General features: G+C 40.9%; 1 protein-coding gene, 1 long non-coding RNA gene and 2 pseudogenes across 2 annotated transcripts; 1 reads left to right on the top strand and 3 right to left on the bottom strand.

Annotated features, from left to right (window-relative positions):
• Nucleotides 1-358: 358 nt before the first annotated feature.
• Nucleotides 359-2564, bottom strand: LOC132129344 (uncharacterized). Its single transcript, XR_009428492.1, has 3 exons — nt 2453-2564; nt 821-923; nt 359-621 (listed from the first exon to the last, which is right to left on the bottom strand). It is a non-coding gene; the product is annotated as an uncharacterized LOC132129344 (long non-coding RNA).
• Nucleotides 2565-3000: 436 nt separating this feature from the next.
• Nucleotides 3001-5289, top strand: LOC132129343 (tachykinin-3-like). Its single transcript, XM_059540895.1, has 7 exons — nt 3001-3147; nt 3380-3491; nt 3577-3676; nt 3783-3812; nt 3885-3938; nt 4861-4939; nt 5112-5289. Exons 2-7 carry the CDS (start codon nt 3390-3392, stop codon nt 5128-5130), a joined length of 384 nt encoding a protein of 127 aa, XP_059396878.1. The 5' UTR covers nt 3001-3147; nt 3380-3389; the 3' UTR covers nt 5131-5289.
• A 1147-nt stretch (nt 5290-6436) lies between these two features.
• Nucleotides 6437-11315, bottom strand: LOC132129031 (glycoprotein-N-acetylgalactosamine 3-beta-galactosyltransferase 1-A-like; annotated as a pseudogene).
• A 645-nt stretch (nt 11316-11960) lies between these two features.
• Nucleotides 11961-24469, bottom strand: LOC132129030 (putative solute carrier family 26 member 10P; annotated as a pseudogene).
• Nucleotides 24470-24733: the final 264 nt, after the last annotated feature.

Raw genomic sequence — 24733 nt, 5'->3', positions numbered from 1 at the left:
CAGGACAACACAACATCATGTACGCAGTTTTACAAGAAAATACCTGGAATTAATCAAAAACCCACAAAAAAAAAAAAAAATGCAACCCTGTGAAAGATGTTTCTATGAGCAGTAAACTGAATAAACTCTGATTCTAGTATAAGCTTTGCTCACTTTGAGCCATTTCCAAGAATTTTAATTTCCAAGAATTAAAACAACTCAGATAAGACATTACAGATAAGATGATTTCCAAACACCAGCTGCCACAAATAAAGTAACTGTTCTATTTCACATTAAGGAAAAAAAAAAAAATGCTGTTTTTTTTTCATAGAAATGAAAAAAAGCCTGAACATCAGTATTGATCTTGGTGGCAATGATTCATGATTTCTCATGTGCATCCTTTAGTAAATACATAATTTAAATGACATCCAAAGATAATTACAGTAAAATCTTCCTTGGCAGCAATACATAGCTTCCTCTTACGTTTTGAGTGTGCTAAATGATATCTAATACAGTCATGAGTTTACCACTATGGCATCCACTTCCTGTCGTCATCCTCTCAGCAGCAGGGGCCCTCCAACCTAGCATGCTCCAAATAAACAGCCCTATGGTGTTTCTCATTGATACTCCCAGGATGTGGCTCTGTGATTAAGGGAAAGTAGAAGTCATTAATTATGGAAGAACGCAATTAATTACTTTTTCTTCCCCTACTGCTGTCAGATCTGTCTCCCATCCATCCCCATATCCTTAATCTGACCCGCTGCATGATCCACACAGAGCAGGAAGAGACATATGTGGGTTGGGACTTATTACTAAAACATCTTAATACTAATCCGCTAACCTTTAGGAAAACCGTTCATTTGGAACTCCAACCTGCCCTTTGTTGTAGACTACATGTCCCCGCAAGTCATAGCTTGGTCCACATAGAACATCGGCAGTGACTCCTGTGGATCAACACAGTCAGCGATGAAGTCCAAACATCTGCATCAAAAGCATTATGAAACACACATGGTTTGCCTAGTAGAAGTACAGCATATTCACAAACATCCCTTGCAGTGAAAAATAATTAGCATGTGGGTATAGTACTGGCTCCATTGTTTGTCGGCTCCAATGCTAAATAAGCCTCACACAAGCACAAACAGATATTGCCACCTCAGGATTAAACAAATGTGGAATTTAAAAATTTGGACTGTAAACATCATTAAACCTATTTAGAATATTATTCCCTAGATATTTATGCCTGCTTTCTCTGAAATGCTCCTAATCAACAGCTGCTCTTGATGATCATTTATAACATGCCCTCTATTTGCAAAGTAATTTGCTTCCAGATATTTATTCTCCCCTATCAACACTAGAATAATATCATGCTTTTCCATGTCTCTTTTGAAACAGAATATGAAGTGGCAGAGAGCAAGGGTCTTTGGACACTGTTTAAAGGCAAAGTATGAAATTATTAGTTCAGGCATAACCATTTGTGTCAACATTGTCAGGCCAGTAATTGGACTAGACTATTGAACAAACTGTGCAGCAGTTTCCAAAGATATTTACATTTGTTTTTTTAGGGGAAGGGGAAGTTGAGGGGAAGTCGTGGCCTAGTGTTTAGAGAGTTTGATTTCTAACCCTAAGGTTGTGTGTTTGAGTCTCGGGCCGGCAATACCACGAGTTATGTGCCCTTGAGTAAGGCACCGAACCCCCAACTGCTCTCTGGGTGCCGCAGCATAAATGGCTGCCCACTGCTCCGGGTGTGTCTTCACTGCTGTGTGTGTGCACTTTGGATGGGTTAAATGCAGAGCACGAACTCTGAGGGTCACCATACTTGGCTGTATGTAATTTCACTTTATCCAAACGTGGAATACAAAAAGCAATTCATCTTAAGGAGACAACACAAGAAGAGCAATAAAATGTTTTAAACATCATCCGTAATAATACAAGCTAGAACAGCAGGATGAAGTTAAGTGCTCAGTCACAGAAGAGAAAAGTTCATATTTACATTTTACGTTAACATGTCCTACTTGTGTAAATCACTTTAACCTGAGGAAAATATATATATAATATATAATATTATAAAATATATAATATATGTTATATGAATAAAATATGTTATATAAAAATAAAAAGCCAATTGTAAATTTAGAGTTAAATGGGACACAGCCCTTGTAAATACATTCTTCGCACTCAACAGGTCAGCATGTCAAAGTTTTCATTTAGATAGCTTCACAGAGGATGATGATGAAAACAATCAAGTCAACAACAATGAAAAATAATGTTATGACATTGATGATTGTGTTGGAGTCTCACAGGCTTTATGTTGATGTGGAAGTGGGTTAGTACTGTCCGGGCTGTTGCTATCATAGGTTTCTGTTGATAAACTGATCAAATCTGTTCTCTAACAGAAACTTCAAAGCACAGCTGCCCTTTGCATGCTGCATTCTGAGTGTGGGCAGCAACTAATGGATGTTCCCACTAATCAAACCTGCATGTCACCGGGCCTGTCAGATGCCCCCTCAAGATGTCCATAGAGTCCGTGAGACACTGTTCTCATCATTCAGCGCTCCATCTGTGTAATTGCTTCCTTGAGAGATTACATTCCCGCCAGTGACAGCACCAATTAGGCAGTCAGGAGGAAAATACGACAATAAGTCCCTACTTAGCAGAGAAAAGTAGCATTCAGATAGATATCAGCATAATCTTAATGAGTCAACAAACATGACATTTAGACATGCTCTCACGCAAATGTTTGAGTTTGACCCACAGATGCAAGAGACCTGTTTTCACTCAAGCCTGTTGTTCTGTAACCCTGAAGGGGGGAAGAAATTTGGCAAAGTTACAAATATGAGATTAAAGTTGCAAGAATTAAAATCTGAGTAATTTATGAAAGGGGTTTGACAAAAAAAGGCTATGGTTTGTCCTTTTAAGGAATGCCTCATGCCTCTGATGTCAGGATCTCAATTGCATGGTCATTACTGATGCAGGCTACAAACCCTTAAACCACACCTACATTGCGACATCTAAATGGACTTACTCACATGTTGCTATCATTTAACAATCATACAGGAGAGAATCCCTGTCTCTGTGTCTCTTGTCTCAGAGCCCATCACAAAAAGATTTATCTCCTCAAACCACAAACTGTAACTCAGCTGTTTCTACATAGCATTATCCTCAGCTTAGGTAAGTACAATACCTTGTAAAATGTATTTCACATTACAAGTTTATATTATCGTTTTAGATTTTTAAATTTTTTGTAATATTATTATTATTGATTTAACAACGGTTTTCTGCTGGTTTAGTGGTAAATTATACTGAATACCAGTGTAAGAGAAAACATGTATAATTGCAATCAGGATTGTAGAGGAGAAACTTTCATTTTCATTAAAATTATAAAAAAATATTTTCTCCTCAGATCTGAAAAGATGTATCGTGGTCTAGTGTTAATGTTCTTGGTTTTGGTGCTGGAAACCCGATGGAGTGAGTCGAGCTGTCAGCAGTCAGAGTCTCATAGATCAGTTTCAGGCGTAAGTGACAGATTATGATCATCTAAAATATATTAATATATAGTTTTGCACGAGCTGTATAATAAAAACTTAATTTCATGCACAGGAGAGTCCAAGTTTTCGGCTGTCGCCTCATAACATGCTGAAGAGGTATAATGACATAGAATATGACAGTTTCGTCGGATTAATGGGGCGAAGGAACGTCGGTGAGTGAAGAGATTTTTGTTGTTGTTGTAATTTTGTATCAATTTTACTTAAGTTTCCTACTGAAACATGTTTTTAAATTGTTTTGCGAATGCATATTTCCCCCAGACACAGATGATATACCACCTCAGCGTAAAAGTAAGAAATTAGAAGCTTTCTTATTCTCTGTTTTAAATTACCTAAGAAAACCTAATATATATTGTCTTTCAGGGGAAATGCAGGATATATTTGTTGGACTCATGGGTCGACGAAACGCTGACCCTGGTAAGTTAACAGCTTTTCTCTTTATTTCAGTGTCGTTTGTGAAAGATAGGCTATTAGTTACTAATAGATGACCGTTGTCTTGATGTCAAATTACATCTACACGAAAACATTTTTGTGGGTTTAGTATGAACTGAACACGATCCGGAATTAAAAAACGTCTTAGCGGGTTGCTCGAAATAAAGCGCGAACAATAGTTTGATTCAACAACAACAACAACAACAACAAAAGACTCTTATGAGAGTAGTCCTTTTTAGGGAATCAAAAACATACAACTTAACCAATGCAGTCTGATTCACACGCGAATGACTCTTATGAGCCGGTTTTTAGTGCATCAAAATATAGCACATCAGGAGCAGTGTGAATTAGTTTACGAACAAATGATTCTTGTATGTTATTTGAACTAATGGATCATTTATTCACACGAGTTATCGATTTGAATCTGATGAATAATTTATTGAATGAATTCATTGAACCTTAAAGCGGTGACTGAATCAAAATCTGTGGCCTAATGGTAAGAGAGTCAGTCTCGGGCTGGCAGGAATTGTAGGTGGGCGGAGTGCATGTACAGTGCTCTCAATACCACGGTGCCCCTGAGCAAGGCATCAAACCCCCAACTGCTCCCCGGGCGCTGCAGCATGAAATGGCTGCCCACTGCTCTGGGTGTGTGTTTACAGTGTGTGTGAGTGTTCACTGCTCTGTGTGTGTGCACTTCGAATGGGTTAAATGCAGAGCATGAATTCTGAATATGGGTCACCATACTTGGCTGAATGTCATGTCTCTCTTTTAAGAAAACCTGTAGTTAAATATACACATTTGTAACTTGAACCGTGTGGGCTCATATGACAAACTTAACAAATATCAATGTTAACATTGTAAGATATTTGTTCAGCATCTCAGACTGACTGTATTTGTGTTGTGTCAGAAACTGGGCGACCGTGGAGGAAAGAGGATCCAGAATCAGGCGCAAGAGGAGGCAACTTCTTCAACAAATGCAAACTGAGGTGAGCAATTCAGTGAAGCGGTTCTGCCATCTGGCTTTCTGAAGCTATTACAACACTTATCTTTCTAACGGCACATTTGTTCCTAAAGCATGTCTGACTGTTATACCAAAATGACTGACTTGTCTTGTAAATATATATACATATATATATTTTTTTTTACAATTTGTTGCAGGTTTCGTCGTGGGTTATAGGCAAATGAATTATTCCATATCCAGTGAATCATCTATCCCACCCTTTCATGACATTTCTTTTGAGCAACAACAGAAAGTCATAATTTATTTTACAAAAGTTATAGAGCAAAATAAAATATTTATATAAGATGAATCAAATAAACATAATTTCTTATGGTGTGATTTGTTTCATTGTACTGCAGATTATACATTTACCTAGATATATCACTACATTTGCATATCCACTCACATCCTCTGCATTTAATATATTTATTAAAAGTTATTTTTGCTGTCTAATGTTTAAAACATGATTTTTTTTAAATAAAAAATTATCTATCTGATCTCACAATGTTTTATTATTTAAATGTTCAAAGCTGTATAAAATGTAGTGACTAAAACCCTGCACTGCGTATATAAATATGCACATCAAACTTATTTGTATTTTAACTTGATGTCAAGTAATACTAATACTTAAAAGGTTAGTTCGCCCAATTTGCAAAATGATGTCATTAATAACTCACCCTCATGTCGTTCCAAACCCGTGAGACCTCTGTTCATCTTCGGAACACAGTTTAAGATATTATAGATTTAGTCCAAGAGCTCTCAGTCCCTCCATTGAAGCTGTGTGTACGGTATACTGTCCATGTCCAGAAAGGTAAGAAAAACATCTTCAAAGTAGTCCATGTGACATCAGAGGGTCAGTTAGAATTTTTTGGAGCATCGAAAATACATTTTGGTCCAAAATTAGCAAAAACTACGACTTTATCCAGCATTGTCTTCTCTTCCGTGTCTGTTCGGTGATATCCGGTTCGCGAATGAATCATTCGATGTAGCTGGATCTTTTTAAACCAGTTCACCAAATCGAACTGAATCGTTTGAAACGGTTTGCATCTCCAATACGCATTAATCCACAAATGACTTAAGCTGTTAATTTGTTTAATGTGGCTGACACTCCCTCGGAGTTAAAACAAACCAATATCCCGGAGTAATTCATGTACTCAAACAGTACACTGACTGAACTGCTGTGAAGAGAGAGATGAACACCGAGCCGAGCCAGATAATGACTCGTTCACAGTTTTTGTACTTAGGCCATAATATATGAAGTATGGCTTGTGAATCAGGCACCTTTACTGTACTCAGACTAGAAGGAAGCAAAATAATTGATTCAAATAGCAGGGACCGTATTAACAAATCCTTTGAATAGCAACACTTATTCGAAGTGACTTACAGTTGACTTATTACTGGCACAACCAGTCAAATTACTTGATCAACAGCAATAAGGACAACATTTGTTTATTTTTAAGGTATGAACCTACAGCTTTTGGTTATTATCCCAGACTTGTAACCACTACACCACTCCATTTGCAGCGTACACGGTCTGGGTGATTCAAAATGCTACTAAAGTTCACATCTGCCAGTGCTTCATGCATTCATTTTGTATTTATACAAAAAGAAACAATCATGTTAACAATCATGCAGTGTTTCTGTCCATTATGTTTCTCTCCTGGGCAGCATTTGTGACTTGTTGTTCCAGTAGTCTTCACTTTCTCAGCTCTGGGATTCATGGTGTTTGTTGGAACTGACTTTTCTTTAACATGGTCATCTAATCTCTGAGCTTCTGTGGTGGTTTTCCCAGTGTGGGAAGCTAAAGACAGTACAGCAGGCACTGGAGGTTGGTAGCGGTGTCGGTAGCCATATGGCCTCAGACGGTAAGTGTAGTACTCAAGAGTGTACATTAGCACAGGGTCTACATAGTGGAAAGACACAGCTAGGTCAGAGCAGCACTGTGGGCCCTATAGGGAAAAAAAACAAGTATAAAGAGATGCTGGTCTGTTACATTTTCATGTGATCACAGATGGAAAGAATATTCTAGGTTCATTACAATTTAAGCTCAATCGACAGCACTTGTGTCAAAATGTTGATTGCTACGAAAATTAATTTTGACTTGTCAATCCTTTCTTAAAAAAAGAAAAAATCTGGCTTATAGTGTGGCACTTTAAATCGAAGTGAATGTGGCCAATCTGTAAACATTAAAATGCAGCCACAAGACATAATATGTATGTTAATAGGATTTTAGTGTGTGTGGGGGGGATTGCTAACTTTTTATGTATCCAATTAATATTAAAGTTTACAATTTAATTGCTAATGACCAAAAATAGAATTTTACAGCTTAAATAATAGTTTTAACAGAAGAATAATTTAGGTGCTTTAATAAATAATAAGCTTTGCATTTCTCATTTTAAATTTACTTTTATTGTAAGAGCTTCAGTATAACATTGATTTTAATTTAAAATGTAAGAAAATAAATATTTTTTAATTAAATCGACAATTACCCTCACACACCTGTGTGATAGGTGCATCAGATAAAAGACCAATTATTCTTTACAATAAATTACAATAAACGGATAAACAAATATTTATCTATAACAGATTAATCATTTTTTTGCTTTGATGTCATTCTATCATTAACATCGTTCGACTGAGCTTAAATTCTATTAAAAAGGAATTTTTCTGAAAGAAATTGGACAATTTTATTCCTAATCATATTTGTTTTTATACTAACTTAACTATTACTAACTTAACTATTACTAACTTTAATAAACTCTGAAATAGCATATGTATCCTTTCTTATTGCCACTCTGATGACCACGACAGGACAAAAATGTGTTAATTTCTTAGGTTTTGTATTTCTAGTCATTAACTGTCTAGTCACGAAACACATCATTATGTACATGTATATGAAAGAAAAACTTTCAACCACTGCAGTTCCCATCAAACCTATCCATTGTAGGTTTAACTTGCAATCACCTGAAGGAGTTTAGTTCAGTGTGGCATTTAAAAAAATTAGAGGGCTAAGATTATTTATTTATTTATTTATTTAATTTTATTTAATAGGGACATGTGTGAACAATAAACCTGTACCACACTACAACATTTATAGCCAAGGCTAATTTGCAATGTCCGTCCCTAGAAGGGCTTTTCACATACATACAAAAGGTACAATAAAAAATTCATTTACATTTACAGTAACATTACTTAATTCTGACATTACATAAAGAATGTGCATTTGGGCGCAGACTAAAAATGATTGCACACTTGATCTCGTTTTAAAATACACTTTATGAGTTAATTGCCCTCTCAAAGTATATTTCTCAAACAATGTTGTTGATTTTTAGTCATACTCAAAATACTATCTTGAATGGAAAACTGCTTTTGACATTTTAATTATTTTTTCTTCTTATGCATAGATGGTACTTAAGTTCTTAAAACTTTTCAAAAAATTAGTTTAACTTTTGTCATTACCAAAGTACAAACTAATTAGCCTTCTGTGCGTTGGAGACGGAAGCTGTGGAATGTAGAGAAATGTCACGAAGGAAATGAAGGGCATATTTTATTCTTCACTACCATTCAAAAGTTTGTATTAAATTAAAAGTGTTTGACCTACTTCTACAATTGGGTAGAAGCAGTAGTTCCAGTACCAGAAAGTCTTTGAGAACTTTCCTGTAAGATGGTGCTCAGGAATGAAAGGATGGAAGGTTTCGCGGTGCAGTGTGTCTCTGGAGTCCCCTGCAACCACCCCCATTTTCTCCAGACACTGACCCATGGCTAGATCCTCTACTGAGGTGGTATGAGTGCACACTTTAGTGTTAAAACCCTCCACAAACCTTCTCAGGGCCTCTTTGCTGAGCACATAACCTGCGCCACCGCTCATGTAGCCCTGTTTGGTGTATGGCTTGAATCTCTTTCCAAAGTATATGGGCTGCTCTGCCGTGTAGTTCGACAACATCCAGCACAAGTTGTCCAAAACGACGAACGTGTCATCATCGGTTTTGAGAAACCAGTCTGCCTCATCGCTGTGGTTCTTCAGAGCATAGTGGAAAGCACGAATGGTCTTCCAGTACAGCTGGTCGCGGCCTTCTCCTGTGCACTCCACTCGCACTGACTCTTATTCTCCCTGAAAGAATGAAAAGACCGAGCTGAAGGTGGAGCGATTTGACCAATCAGATGAAAGCAGCGTTTCAGCTCCGCCCACAAGTGCGAATGAAATATTGAAGCCATAAATCGAAATGATCAAAACATACACGGACCAACGGTCTTGTCCATGTTCTCTCACTTGAATCCTCTTCTTGAGATTTGAGTCTCTGACCTTCTGCAAGCCCCGCCTTGTTCACGCAGTGATTGACATGGTGGGAGGGGGCGGACACGTGATCGGCTCGGAATACATTTTCAATGTGCACATTGAATTTTGCTACATTCATTGCTGGACATTGAATGAACATGCAATCGCAAGTGTCTTGACTGTGAGTGTTAATTCATTTAAGAAAAATAGTATTTAAATGATCATTTTGCCACAGTTTTTGCTTGAACATGTTATACATATCTAAACATTTCTGTAATACATTTTCATTTTAATTTTGCAACTTATAAAGCGTTAAAATTAGTATTCATTTTACATATTAAAACTGGTGTATGAAATGGCAAATGACAATTATGTAATTAAATTTTCATTTTCATTTTGCACCAAACGTTGCACAAATGTATTGGAAAATGTAAATGTAAATACAGAAATGCATTGTCATTTTTCATATTGCATTGTCATTTTGCATATTACATCCCAAATTAAATATTGCTACCCATATGCTTCCATATTTGTCTACCTGTTAAGTAAAATTAATATTGTTTCAAATCTGAAAAACAAAAAAAGTGTCTGTTAAAGGTGCTGTATGTAAGTTTTTGACTCTACTAAAGCATAAAAATACCATAATATGTTTACAGATATTTACTGTAAAAACAGATACGACAGGTGGGCTATGACCCACGTCTGTCTTGGGTTGGCTATTTAGGTAAGAGGCCTAATGCAAATATTATGCATTGTGTGCATTACTATGTCATTTTTGGTTCTTCTTTAGGATTTTTTTGGCTTGGCTCCCTCCATGTGGGCTCCTGTGATGATATAATTGTCAGTCATGCATCGAAGATCAAGGCGATGTTGTCATGGGGACAATCTGAGAGTGACAAAGTCTATTCCAAGTTCCTCTATGCTTTTCCCCTCAAGAGGCCTCTATGAGAGAATATGATCTTTATTATCTTAAGAATCATTTTAAATGTGTCACCAGTGACTAAATGTGGAATATAAAAGCTTCTGCGAAACACTTTAATGGCAGACACTCGATAAAAAAAGAGTGGACGAGTCTTTAACAACGCCAGAAACAATGGACATGAATTGTGGACATGAACTGGGACATTAATTATGTCGCTTCATCTCGAAAAGAGTTATTTAATTGAGGTTAACTGAGGTAATTTGGTAATTAATTTATTTTATTTATTTATTTTGAAGAGAGTTAAAATTATACTTAGGGTAGAAAATATATTATAAAGTGTATATTATAAATAATTTGACATTTTGTAGAATACTAAGCCAGTTAAAATAACAAACTATAATATTTATTTCCCTTATTAACAAATTGGTGCGTCGTCATCTGGCAGCTGTCTCTTAAAAATATTTTGCTGGCAATTTAATGCGGCCATTTCCTTTTCAAGACACATGATGGCAGCAGATCATCAGAACGTCCACTAAGTTGACGAAATTCTACAGTACAGCTGGCACATTTGGGATTTGTTTTCCATCTCATTAATATTTCTCTACTTTTTTTACCTCTTTTTTTTTTTTTTTTTTTTTTTGTGTGTGTAGAGACATATTACAGCAGTGAGGGCCAGAAAATGACACATTTGCCCTTGTGACAGATTTGCCCAGTCTTTATTTTATTTGTCTTGATTTGAACTACAGTATGATAGTCCTATAATTTATGTTGAATATTTATTAATTTATTAATAAATATTCAGGAAAAGGGCTACAGCTGTCACATTTCTAGAACCAAGCCACTCCTGAACCAGAAAAACATCAGAAGCATTTCACCTGGGCTAAGGAGAAAAAGAACTGGACTGTTGCTCAGTGGTCCACAGTCCTCTTTTCAGATGAAAGTAAATTTACCCTTTCATTTGAAAATCAAGGTCTGGAGTCTGGAGGCAGACTGGAGAGGCACAGAATCCAAAGTCCACTGTGAAGTTTTCAAAGTCAGTGATGATTTGGGGAGCCGTGACATCTGCTGGTGTTGGTTCATTGCGTTTTATCCAAAGTCAGTACAGCCATCTACCAGATTTTGGAACACTTTATGCCTCCCGCTTTTTGGAGATGCTGATTTCATTTTGCGGCAGGAATTTAGCACCTGCCCACAGTGCTAAAATCACTTCCAAGTGGTTTGATGACCATGACATAACTGTGCTTGATTGGCCAGCCAACATGCCTGACCTGAACCTCACAGAGACTCTATGGGGTATTGTGAAGAGGAAGATAAATAACATCTGGCAAACAATACAGAGGAGCTGAACGCTGCTATCAAAGCAACTTGGACTTCAATAAGGCCTCAGCAGTGCCACAGGCTGACTGCCTCCATGCCACACCGCATTGAAACAGTAATTTATGCAAAAGGAGCCCCAACCAAGTATTAAACCTGCTTTGGAGATCTTGAACATTTCTATTTTGTAAATCATTTTTTGATTGATCTTTGAGAAAATATTCTAATATTGTGGGATACTGAATTTATTATTTTTCTTAGATGTAAGTCATAATAATCAGAATTTAAACACAATATATTCTATTTTTTTTTTTTAGATGCACCTGTAATGAACACAACAGACACTTACAGTTGCATACTGTTAAACAGCTACACAGAGCATTCCGAGTCAAAATAAATGTTGGAATGACATTTCTCTGACAGATTTTTAGTCACCCACTTGTTCTTCAGTTCCTATTTTGAGTCTCAGTCTTGCAATACTTTGTGTCAGATAAATCACACCCTTACTGTTGTGTTGTTCTCAGGTGGTTTTGCCTGTCAAATAAAATTATGAAATGCTAAATGGAAATGTGATTGTGCCATAACACCACAGTTTAGCACATAAAAAATATGATGATTTGTTGTTGAAGAGGTATGAGAGGACATATATGAAGCTTTTGCATCATACCTGCTGTTGTTGTATGTAAACCACTGCATCATGAATTGTAACAAAAATATGCTGAGGATTCATGTAGTTCATCAGCCCACTTGATGTGAGAATCTTCAGTACGCTCTCTACAGAAGAGAAAACATTTAATGCTCAGGAAATTGTTTGAAAGGTTTTTGTAAAAAGTATATGTATGTGAAAACTCACCATTGCAGTTAGCCAGTTATATTCGTACCCCAACTTTCTGGCAGTCCACGCACATCTGTGGCAGAATATAAGTTTTGTAAGCATTTGACATTTTTCATGACAGTATTGACGGGTGTCAAAACAAAACCTATGGGTCCAGCTCATGAATAACTGTATGAATAACTGTATGAATAACCAAGCTCCTGCAACATCCACAAAAATGACACTGCTGCAGTCTATCAACACAGCTTGGACTTCATCCTCAGCCAGCTCTGCAGTAAACAATTGAGATAACCCCATGGGTGTGAAACATCTGAAATAAAAGACACTTTAATGTAATGTTGGTAATTACTTGAACAAGTGGGAATGCACCTGATCTGAACAAGTCATTCTTTGAAGAAAATGAACTGTCTGTAACTCCTTGCTCCTTAAAAAACAATACAGTTATCAAATCAAGATGTTTTCTTTACATAATATGTTACTTTGCTGCCGTTAGAACAAAATCTCCAGAATATCAAGCAAAGACATTTCAGCAGAAAAATGCATGCCTGATTAGTAAAGCTTTTCAGAGGTTTATTAGATTTTCAAACCACTTAAATACTCGTAAAATAAAACCACAGCAACAGCTATGATAAAACACACTGGTGTTTAATAAAGAATTATTTGTAATTATTCTAATAAACAGCTCTTCCACCAAGTAATATAGTTCAATATTCTAATTATATAATTACATGCAACAAGACACATTAAAGACATTCATCCAAAAATAAAAACTTTGCCATCTATAATCACCCTCAAGTTGTTCCAAATCCATAAGACTTCTTTGAAATCACAGGAATCTTTAAAACACAAAATGAGATATGAATTCTGAGAAGCTTCTATCCCTCTATTGAAAACCAATATGTCCACAATCCAAAAGGTCATAAAGGAGTCATAAAAAAGCAGTTTTATCCAGCTCTTGCGAAGATATCTGATAACATTCCATGATGCACAGATTTAATTCAGGCTTTTATTTACATCTAAACAATGATCAACACACATCTGTAGAGCATATCACATATGTTAGTGGAAACTCAAAAGTGTATCAATGAGTTTGACGCACACACAATCTGCTATGTTTACCATATGTGACATGCCCTATGTATGTGTATTTATATGTAAACATAAGTCTAAAGTAATTATTTTGGATCTTATAAGTTTTGGCTTTCAATAGAGAAACTCTTAAAATACATTAAAAATTTCTTCTGTGTTTCGAAGATTAAGCAAAGTCTCATGGGTTTGGAATACCATGAGGGCAAGTCAGTTTTGACAGAATTTTTATTTTTGGGTGAATTACCTTTATCTTATGATTATTATGATTATCTTTATTATTCAATATCATGCAAGACATAAAATGCCAGTGGACATTTTTAAGGTAAGCAAGCAAATAATAGAAAAATATAAACTTGAAGAGCATATTATATGTAAACTACATACTACATGTAAACATCATCTTACTACAGAGCTAATGGCCTCTCTCTCTCTCTTTTCCATGGCCTTCATGGCTTTCTCTCGGATGTGTATCCTCTCAGGGGTCAGGCCCAGAAGTTGAGCCATATGAGCCTTAAAAAAGCTACGGTTCTACATAGTAGATGGGTCCATTGTAGGTCAGGATCTTTACACCAGGGACTTCATAGCACTGCGGTACAGAGGGATGAATAGGGTATAATCACATTGTCAGTTACACAACAGAGATGTGACTAAGACAAATGTCAAGACAAACAGAGCAAAGGTTAATCGATATGATTTCTAAATGCACAAGGCCCAATTCCAATTATAGCAAATTACATTACATGTGGTAATAAGAAAATAAACTTAATATGATGACTGTTGACTCCCTTTATTATGGTTGTTGATGGACCTGTAGATCTCCGTGTTAGCGGTTCTTCCTAAAACAGAGCAGCTGGCTCTGAAAACAGAAAGTTTACTATGAGTTCAGGGACATCTTTTTGTCTCAACTTTATCTCCCCTTTCCTTAAATGTGAATTTCATATCCGCCAGGATAGGAAGGTTGTTTTGGAACACATGCAGGGGTCTGTAAGGGATACTGGTTCGCTGATTTTATACAGCCCTTGAGCTTTGAAACGCATAATTAAAGGATGTAGTAAACATGATTATTAAAGCAGATAAATACACAAATCTAATTAGGTAGATTCAATCTCAATTATATTATGTACTCAATACCTCGTTTCACAGGGGCTGCTCTAGTTGGATTGATTATATCGTTATCTCTATACAGCCAGAATGATGCACATACTCTAATTCAGTGGTTCCCATTCTTCCTCCCAGAGGATCCCTATTTTACATGTTATGTTTCACAACCTCCCTGAAATCTAAGCATACATTTATTTAGATTTATACAGAAGTACCCTAAATCCACAGACAGTTTTGGTTTTAATGGAAAACTTGCACAAATTTCTTCTGCAAATACATTGAGTAGCTTGCTATACAAAAATCATTACTCACTTCCAATTTCTTAATTGCATGGTGATGCTTAGACCGCCGGCACTTTCCAGTATGTTTGTGGTGGCCAGTGAAGCTGAGTTGGGGAAGCAGGTGAAAAGAGATGAGACAGTGTTTGAGATCCCATGTGCTAGAAGCTCCTACAACAAAAAATAAAACAACATTGTTTTTTTGATGACATTAACACTTTGCATTTACATATTCATAACCCTGACATTACTAGCGCCATGCTCCACCAGTCGAAACATTTTAGAACTATTATTATTACAGTATCTACCTGATTTGGATCAATGGAGTATCCATGCTTATCAGCATAAATCATGGCTAGAGATACAGAAACAGCGTAGGCAACAAGGGTGATAGCAACTGTGTCACCGGCAATTTTGTGGATCAGTCTCTAATGCAGGCAGCCGTGGCTCAGGGAAGCTGAAAAGCAGTAAATATTTAGCTTCAAGTTACAGTTTTATTGCACAATGTATATTTAAAATGCAGGTTAGATATAATTCAATATATCAATGCATTAAATTTATCAAAAGTGACACTAAAGTCTTTTGCATTATTACAAACACATTTTTATATTCATCAATGAATCCTGAAAATGACCACAAGGGTGGACAACTGTCTCAACCCACTCAGAAGCAGTTCAGAGTTGTGGCCTAAGGTACACAATGTCTTTGTTTCCTCCATCAGGGAACAAGGGTTACCATATGTAACTGAGACATTCCCTTTCAGTGGGTCACTTCGACATTGTGTCGAAGTTCCAACACAAGGGGTCCCTATACTAAATACCACAGCTGCTAAACTGCGTTACGAGTCCATGGGGTCGCAGGTGTAGACAAGTCCACCATGCCACAACCAAATGCACCTCTCCTCCTCATAACCTTTCAATGCCCAAGAGTTATGACCTCGCTCTCCAACATCAGGGAAATCTGCTAAATAAGGCAGAGGTCACCTCCCGCTGGAGCCTTTTCTCATTCTGAGAAAAACAAGAAAAATGACATCTGAGAAGCCCTGGTTGTAATGTAGGGGAAGAGTTTGTTTCCCGAGTGGGGAAAGAATACAATGGAGACCACATCCTACCCAAAGGGGAGGTAACATGTTGAGATACATCCTATGGACTCACTAAAAAAGAGTTGTACATGGGGAAGATTTCTGTGGTGGGCTCTGCATAAGGGGAGAATTACCAACCACAGAAACAAATGACAGACCGACAGTCTGACTAGGGAAAACACTGAATCCTATTCAGAACAGAGCAGTAGACCAAAACACATATATCTTCTAATAAGGCACTATTTGCTAAAGCTGACGAAGCAGAAATTCCCCTGGTTGAGTGTGCCCTCACTCCCAGTGGGCATGGTAAGCCTCTGGTCTGATAGACCATAAGGATTGCATCCACAATCCGGTGGGAGATCCTTTGTTTGGAGACAGCATTCTCCTTCTGCTGATCTCCGAAGCAGACACAGAGCTGTTCAGACAGTCTGAAACTCTGTGTGCATTCCAAATAGATGCATAGGGCTCACACCAGGCACAACAGAGACAGGTCAGGGTCTCCCTCCTGTGGGGGGATAGCTTGAAAAGTTACCACCTGATCTCTAAAAGTGTGGTGGGTGGTGGGAACCTTGGGCACATATGCAGGCCAAGGTCTCAGAAAAACAATAGAGTCAGCAAGCCTGAATTCTTGGTGTGATTCATTAACAGAGACAGCTTGGAGATCTCCCACCCTCTTGATAACAGTGTCAGTCAGGAAGGCCGTCTTCACAGAGGGGGCAATAAGTCCAACTGATTGAAGGGGCTCAAACTAATCTCTCTCTAAGGCCTGAAGGACCACTGAAAGATCCCAAGAAGGAATGAGGCACGGCCTTGGAGGATTCAACCTCTGGGTGCCTCCTAGGAATCAGATCGTGCTTCCCCAACGATCTGCAATCTACAGTGTCGTGGTCACGTACTCTTTGAGTGTAGATGCAGATGGGTGCCTGTCCAGGCCCTCTTGGAGGAAGAGTATCACAGATCTGATGCCACATCTCCAAGTATCCTTCCCATAGGAAGAACACCAATTTACAAAAATTTCAGGTTGTATTGCCGACTCGTAGAGGGAGCCCTAGCCTGCATAATGATATTCACCACTGCAGGTAAAAGACCTCTGAGTTCCTCCTGGTTACGTCAAGGGACCAAACACAGAGGTTCCAGAGATCTGGGAGCAGGTGCCAGATTGTGCCCTTCTCTTGGGAGGAAAGGTCCCTCCTCAAGGGAATCTGCTAGGGAGGAGCTGACCTGTCATGAGAGGGAGACCGCTACATGATTGAGGTTACCCGGAATGCAAGTGGTACACAGAGACCTGAGTCTCTGTTGGCTCTTCAACAATAGATAGCGGACGAGGTGTGAGACTCAATGCCATGCCAATCTCAGGACTAGGGTCCAATGGCGTAAGTGCAGCTGAGGATGCCATATGCCCCGGAGCCTCTGAACTTCATAGCCCAGAGGGAATAGTCTGTCAATGAACGCAGTTCCTGAATGTTCCGGGTTGGGACCACCCTTGTGCAGACCCTGGACTGAACACCTGCAGGACAGCCATGGTATGCAGAGTGGACACAGGTTGTCCAGAAGCAGTACAAGCTCTCACCACAAGGGAAGAGGTAGCTTATATGCTCTGGAAGGGAATCCTAGACGGACCCTCCAGGTGGCAGTTGCACACACAAAATGCACCGCAATCGATTTCTCCACCCCGGGGACCCCTGTGTATTCTCTCACTGGATCACTGTGTTCTGGCAGAATGGAGCCTTCCACGATTTCATCAACTCCTCGTGCACTTCCAGGAAGAAAGATACTGGGGCAGAGTGTGGCTGAGTGTCACACTTGGTCTCCAAAATCCAATCATTAAAGTGAGAGTGATAAATAATAAAATATATGTCTGGAGCACCAAATCAGAACAGTAGAATGATTTCTGCATACTGGAGAAATATTACATAAAAATCAGCTTTGCATTTTAAACTGTAATAATATTTAACAATATTACTATATTACTGTGTTTTTGATCAAATAAATGCAGCCCTTGGTAAGCATTGAAGACTTATTTCAAAAATATTTCAAAAAATTTATATATTATTTAAAAAATACATAATTAAAAAAAGATATATTACCCTGCTGGAATGTGTCCTACTATCTGTATGTCATACTTGGAATCCAAAGAAAAGGCATATGTAATTCCTGTTGCGATTATTACCTGCAGGAGCCACAAGAGAAGGAAATATTATTTTTCACAGTGTAGACACAATAGAAACTAGGGTTGATTATGATTTTTTCATTATATTGGACTAGTCTGGTGAATGACAAATATTTGTACAAAAGTTCATTTGTTTATTTATGTTTGTAATTCACACAGTATCGCAGAAATTGGAAGGAAAATAAGCACATAGGTGAATGAATGTTTTACTGTTTCACTGTTCTAAATATCTGTTGTGGAGTGCAAACTCACAGTGATGATCTCCATGGGGATGGGAGTGCTCAGACGCTCCCGAAAGCGTGAGTTGACCTCTTTAACTGGCACAAGAACAGCCAGGCATAGCAGTGAGATAACCAGCTCAGCCAAATTAGTGTGGGGTACATTCTCCATCACTGAAGCCAGAGTCTGTGGGTTTAAAATGAGCTACTCATATGCCTAACTCATTTTTACTCAGTTATAGTCAGTGATACTGCACTAGTTGCATCTAGAATTATTAAACTAATTACCAGAACAGAAAAAACTGTGGTGTTACACAATTTCTGACCTTAAAAAGAGAGAAGGCACCAGTATTTCGGGGTAGCCGCAATCCCAACATGCTTTGCAGCTGTGAAATGGTCCCATGGAAGGCAGCAGCACTTGTGAATGCTTTAACAATCGGTTCTGAGAGGTATGTGGAAAGGAAGCCCAACTGGAGCCCACAAATGCAGAGCTGTGACTGTGATGCTAACAATGGAGGACAGGAGGCAGATGCAAGTAAAGATAGTTTATTGACAGGAGGTGTGAGGGATGAATGCTGGCGAGTGACGCAGGAACCACGATGGCAGCACAGACAGGTGAGTTGGTGATTTGAGTGCGTTGGTAGCGATGACGGTGGTGGTAGATCGGTGATCGGCGGTGATAATCCGATAGTGACTGTGATAATCCAATGGAGACCGAAACAGGAAACAAGGCAAGGACAGGAACACAGGAGCACGAACAGACATCAACACGAGGACCTCAAACAACGATCTGACAAACAGGAGACGAAAGACAGGGCGTTAAATAGGCGGTTGGGATGAGATGCACCTGCCGCTGATCAGGCGATCAGTGGCAACACCCACATGAACCAATCAACATGACATAACATGGCTACAGCTGGAGACGGTGCATTCACGAACCGTGACAGTACCCCTCCTCCTAAGGACGCCTCCTGGCGTCCCCAGAATCTCTTACCTGTCGATTGTAATTATCGATAAGGGAGTGATCCAGGATGTCCCTAGCAGGTACCCAACTTCTCTCCTCCGGACCGTAACCCTCCCAGTCCACCAAGTACTGAAATCCCCTCCTTCTAGAGTCCAGAATGCGATTTACCAAATAGGTGGTCTCCCCATCTACGAGACGCGGCGGGGGGAGGGACCGGGGTAGGCGGATTAATGGGAGAATGAAATACGGGCTTAATCTTGGACACATGAAAGGCGGGATGAATTCTCCTGTACGTAGGAGGGAGTTTAAGGCGGACTGCCACCGGACTAATGATTTTGGTGACAGTAAACGGGCCAATAAATTTGGGAGCCAATTTATTAGATACGGAACGGAGAGGAATATTCTTGGTAGAAAGACACAGCTTTTGACCCACGACGTATACGGGAGGCCTACACCGGTGGCGATCGGCCTTGGCCTTGGTGCGCGCCCCCACTTGGAGTAGAGTCTCACGGGCTCTTGTCCAAGTGCGGTGGCACCTCTGGACGAAGGCGTGAGCGGAGGGGACCGCAACTTCGGATTCCATACTGGGAAAAATAGGTGGCTGGTAACCTACACTACACTCAAAAGGAGATAGGCCCGTAGCTGATACTGGTAAGGTATTGTGGGCGTACTCCACCATAGACAATTGTTGGCTCCAGGAGGAAGGATTCTTGGAGACCAAACATCGCAACACCCTTTCCAAATCTTGGTTGGCTCTCTCGGTTTGACCATTGCTCTGGGGGTGAAACCCTGAGGACAGACTTACAGTCGCTCCCAGTAGTCTACAGAATTCTTGCCAAAATTTAGCCACAAATTGGGGTCCCCTGTCGGAAACCACGTCTATCGGGAGGCCATGTAAACGAAAGACGTGGTCTACGACGGTCAACGCTGTCTCCTTGGCTGAGGGTAATTTGGGCAAGGGAATAAAGTGGGCCGCCTTCGAGAACCGGTCCACCATGGTTAAAACTACCGTGTTGCCCTGGGAGGGCGGGAGGGCGGTAATAAAATCTAGAGCGATGTGGGACCAGGGTCTCGAAGGGAAGGATTGGAATTCTTACCAGTGGCACAAACCGAGCTAGCCAAAACAAAACTGTGAATGTCGCGAGCCATAAGTGGCCACCAGAATCGTTGCTTGACTAAAAATCTAGTACGGTTAACCCCTGGATGGCAAGCTACATTCGAGCAATGTCCCCACTGGATGACGTTGGACCTTAATCCCTCCGGCACAAATAAACGGTTCAGTGGGCACCCGGGCGGAGGCGTTACCCCTTCTAAGGCCGTTCTGACCTTCGATTCGATCTCCCATGTGAGAGTGGAGACCACTAATGTCTCAGGAAAAATACACTCGGGAGTGGACGGGCGTTCGGAATGGTCAAAAATATGCGACAAAGAATTGGGTTTGATATTTTTGGAACCCGGGCGGTACGAGATAGTAAAGTCAAAACGTCCGAAAAAAAGTGCCCACCGAGCCTGCCTGGAGTTCAACCTCTTGGCGGTGCTAATGTACTCTAAATTCTTGTGGTCAGTTCATACTATAAAAGGAACCCCCGATCCCTCTAACCAGTGTCGCCATTCCTCCAATGCCATCTTAACTGCCAACAATTCTCGGTTACCAACATCGTAATTTCGTTCTGCCGGAGATAAACGATATGAAAAATACACACAAGGGTGGACCTTGTCGTCTAAGGGAGAACGTTGAGATAACACTGCTCTTACCCCCACCTCTGATGCGTCGACCTCCACCACGAACTGACGTGTAGGGTCAGGATAAGGGGCTGAAATGAAACGTGTCTGTGTCTGACCACCTGAACGCAGTCTTGGCGGAGGTCAAGGCGGTCAGAGGTGCGGCTAGTTGGCTGAAGTTGCGAATGAAACGCCGGTAGAAGTTAGCGAACCCCAGAAACCTCTGTAGGGCCTTATGGGAATCTGGGCTTGGCCATTCTACCACAGCCTTAACTTTCTCGGGATTCATGCGTATTCCCTCAGTCGACACGATATACCCCAAAAATGGAATTGACTGTGCATGAAATTCGCATTTCTCCGCCTTGACGAAAAGCCCATTCTCTAGCAACCTCTGAAGCACTCGTTGGACGTGCTGCACATGTTCCTGGAGAGAAGAAGAAAAAATCAATATGTCGTCCAGGTAGACATAAATGAACTGATCGATCATATCTCGCAGCACGTTGTTGACGAGTGCCTGGAAGACCGCTGGGGAGTTGGAGAGCCCGAAGGGCATAACCAAATATTCAAAGTGCCCTCTAGGGGTGTTAAAAGCGGTCTTCCATTCATTCCCCTCCCTGATCCGAACCAAATGATATGCATTGTGTAAGTCCAGTTTTGTGAAAATTGACGCTCCCTGCAACCTCTCGAAGGCCGAAGACATCAACGGCAAAGGATAAGTATTCTTTACCGTGATGTTGTTCAGTCCCCGGTAATCAATGCAAGATCGCAGTGATCCGTCCTTCTTTCCCACAAAAAAGAACCCCGCCCCCGCCGGAGAATAGGAAGGGCGGATGAATTTAGAAGCTAGAGAATCAGAAATGTATTTCTCCATAGCCTCCCTCTCTGGAACAGAAAGTGAATAGAGTTTGCCCTTAGGCGGAGACTTACCTGATAGTAAATCTATGGCACAGTCGTAAGGACGATGCGGAGGAAGAGAAGCAGCCCGAGACTTACTGAACACTTCCTTCAGATGGAGGTACTCAGCAGGCACGTTAGACAAATCCACCGCCTCCTCCTGCAACACAGACACAGACACAGACGAACAGGCAGACACTAGACAAGACTCATGACACCTTTTACACCAAGACAAAACGGAGTTAGAGAGCCAGTCAATGCTAGGGTTGTGGAGGAGGAGCCAAGGGTGTCCGAGGACAATGGGTGCCAGGGGAGAGTCAAGGATGTGAAAAGAGATGGTCTCGGAGTGATTGCCAGAGGTGATGAGTGTGATGTCTTCCGTAATGTATGATATGGTGGGAAGTTGCTGACCAGTGAGGGCGTGAACCGTGATGTGGTGCGGAAGGGGTCTGAGGGGAATGTGGAGCTTGTGGGCTAATGTGCTGTCCATGAAGTTACCTTCTGCCCCAGAGTCCAGTAGTGCCTGACAGTGATGTGTCTGTGCTGACCACCGCAGCCATACCGGGAGGAGCGTAGAAAATGATGGTGATGATGATGATGAGGTCTTCTCGGCGGAGATCCCACCCAATAGTAGCCTCATACGTACTACCGGGCCTGGCCTTTTACCGGACAGGCATGGGCTTGATGTCCGGCTCCCCCGCAGTAAAGGCATAGGCCCAGGGACCTCCGCCTCTCCTTCTCCTCCCGGGAAAGCCGAGCTCGCCCTACCTGCATGAGCTCGTGATCGTAGACGGGGCTGGCTACGTCCCCGCCGCTGAACCGCACATCTGCCGGTCCCCTGGATGGGGTGTTGAGTAGCCCCCTCCTCTCCATCCGTGACAGACGTGCATCGACCCGAAGGGCCAGCTCAATAAGTCCATTGAGTGACGGGGGAAGGTCCAGGGCGTAGATCTCCCTCTGGACGCGGTCAGCCAGCCCATGCAGGAACATGTCCCACTGCGCCTCCTCGTTCCAATGGCACTCCACCGCCAGGGTCCGGAACTCGATGGAATAGTCCGAGACGGATCTCTCGTGCTGGCGTAACTCCGCCAGCTTCCTGGCCGCCTCCCGTCCTGCGGCGGCCCGATCAAAGACCCGTCTCATCTCGGCGGAGAGCGCCTGGAACGAGGCGCAGCATGGGTCCTGGTTCTCCCACACCGCTGTTCCCTACAATGCCGCCCTCCCAGAAAGCAGGGTCAGAACAAAGGCCACCTTGGCCCTCTCACTAGCAAAAGTTCTAGGCTGGAGGGCAAAGTGCATATCACAACGGTTAAGGAAAGCTCTACAATAGTCGGGCTCACCCGAGTACGCCTCCGGAATCGGGAGGCGTGGTTCCGGCTGGGAGGGGGCCTCAGATGGTGCTGGTGGAACAGGCGGTGTGAGTGGCGCAGTGGGAGCTCGTAATAGCTGGAATTGTTGGGTGAGCTCGGACACCTGCGTCACTAAAGCCTGAACCGCGCGACCAGTGTCGTTAAGAGTCCTCTCCTGGGAGTCCATCCTCCGAACACTGGCGCTGAGGAAATCTTCGAGGGAGGAAGGTTGATTACTCGCTGCCTCCATGTTGGTCAGATCGTTCTGTGACGCTAACAATGGAGGACAGGAGGCAGATGCAAGTAAAGATAGTTTATTGACAGGAGGTGTGAGGATGAATGCTGGCGAGTGACACAGGAACCACGATGGCAGCACAGACAGGTGAGTTGGTGATTTGAGTGCGTTGGTAGCGATGACGGTGGTGGTAGATCGGTGATCGGCGGTGATAATCCGTGAGTGACTGTGATAATCCAATGGAGACCGAAACAGGAAACAAGGCAAGGACAGGAACACAGGAGCACGAACAGACATCAACACGAGGACCTCAAACAACGATCTGACAAACAGGAGACGAAAGACAGGGCGTTAAATAGGCGGTTGGGATGAGATGCACCTGCCGCTGATCAGGCGATCAGTGGCAACACCCACATGAACCAATCAACATGACATAACATGGCTACAGCTGGAGACGGTGCATTCACGAACCGTGACAGTGACAATAAAAACAAGCAAAATACTATAATAATTGTAGTCCAAGTCTAATATTTAATCAGGCAACATACTGCTTAACAAAAACAGACCAATAGATATGTCTTACCATCATTATGCCTGAGAGAAATGCTACAGCTGATGCCACACCAATCCTCCGAGCCTCAAACTCTGCGCCCTCTGGGCTACTGGAGTTCAGACCGAGCGGGATGGGAACTAATTGCTCCACCACTGAACCAGTCATCAGACTTAACACAGCAAAGGTACCTGCAAAAGTCACACTCTTGAAATGGTATTTCATTTTCTTGGTTAAACATGGTTCCAGATTAATTACATTGTAAATATTGAAGCATTTTTGAGAATACTGGTATCCAAAATGTAATAGTTGAACAAATTTGTGGAAACTTTGTGGAACCAGGTTTGTAAATAGAACAGGTTTTTTTTATTTTTCACAGTGCTAAACTCTGGTAAATTAAAGTCTTTTACCTGTAGAAACGTGGAACCAGTGCCAAATAGCATATAGAGAACTACAGGGAAGAAGGATGTGTAAAGGCCATAGACAGGTGCCACTGATGTCAACAAAGCAAAGGCCATTCCTAGCAAACAAACAGTATGTTTTATTATTTATGTTGTCTTGGGTCATTAAGACATTAAGCTTATTTCATCTACTAAACTAAAATACATTAAAACTTAAATTCAAATTTTTGAATATGCAGTTTATGAATATGTTATCAGCATCATAATTATTCTTGGAATTATTATTATTATTATTTATTACTTGTAATCGGTCAACAATCTATATCAAACTGACTGCATAAAGAATATGTAGGACGCCATATTGCTGTCATGTGACAAGAA

Source organism: Carassius carassius, chromosome 46 (genome assembly GCF_963082965.1).
Source record: "Carassius carassius chromosome 46, fCarCar2.1, whole genome shotgun sequence".
Taxonomy (NCBI): Eukaryota; Metazoa; Chordata; class Actinopteri; order Cypriniformes; family Cyprinidae; genus Carassius; species Carassius carassius.
This window is presented reverse-complemented; position numbering and strand designations above follow the sequence as displayed.

Excerpts from the sequence above, each read along its gene's own strand:
- LOC132129343 (XM_059540895.1), top strand. The coding sequence starts at position 3,390 with ATGTATCGTGGTCTAGTGTTAATGTTCTTGGTTTTGGTGCTGGAAACC. Across the intron at positions 3,492-3,576 it reads CTCATAGATCAGTTTCAGGC|GAGAGTCCAAGTTTTCGGCT; the intron begins GTAAGTGACAGA and ends TTTCATGCACAG. Across the intron at positions 3,677-3,782 it reads AATGGGGCGAAGGAACGTCG|ACACAGATGATATACCACCT; the intron begins GTGAGTGAAGAG and ends TATTTCCCCCAG.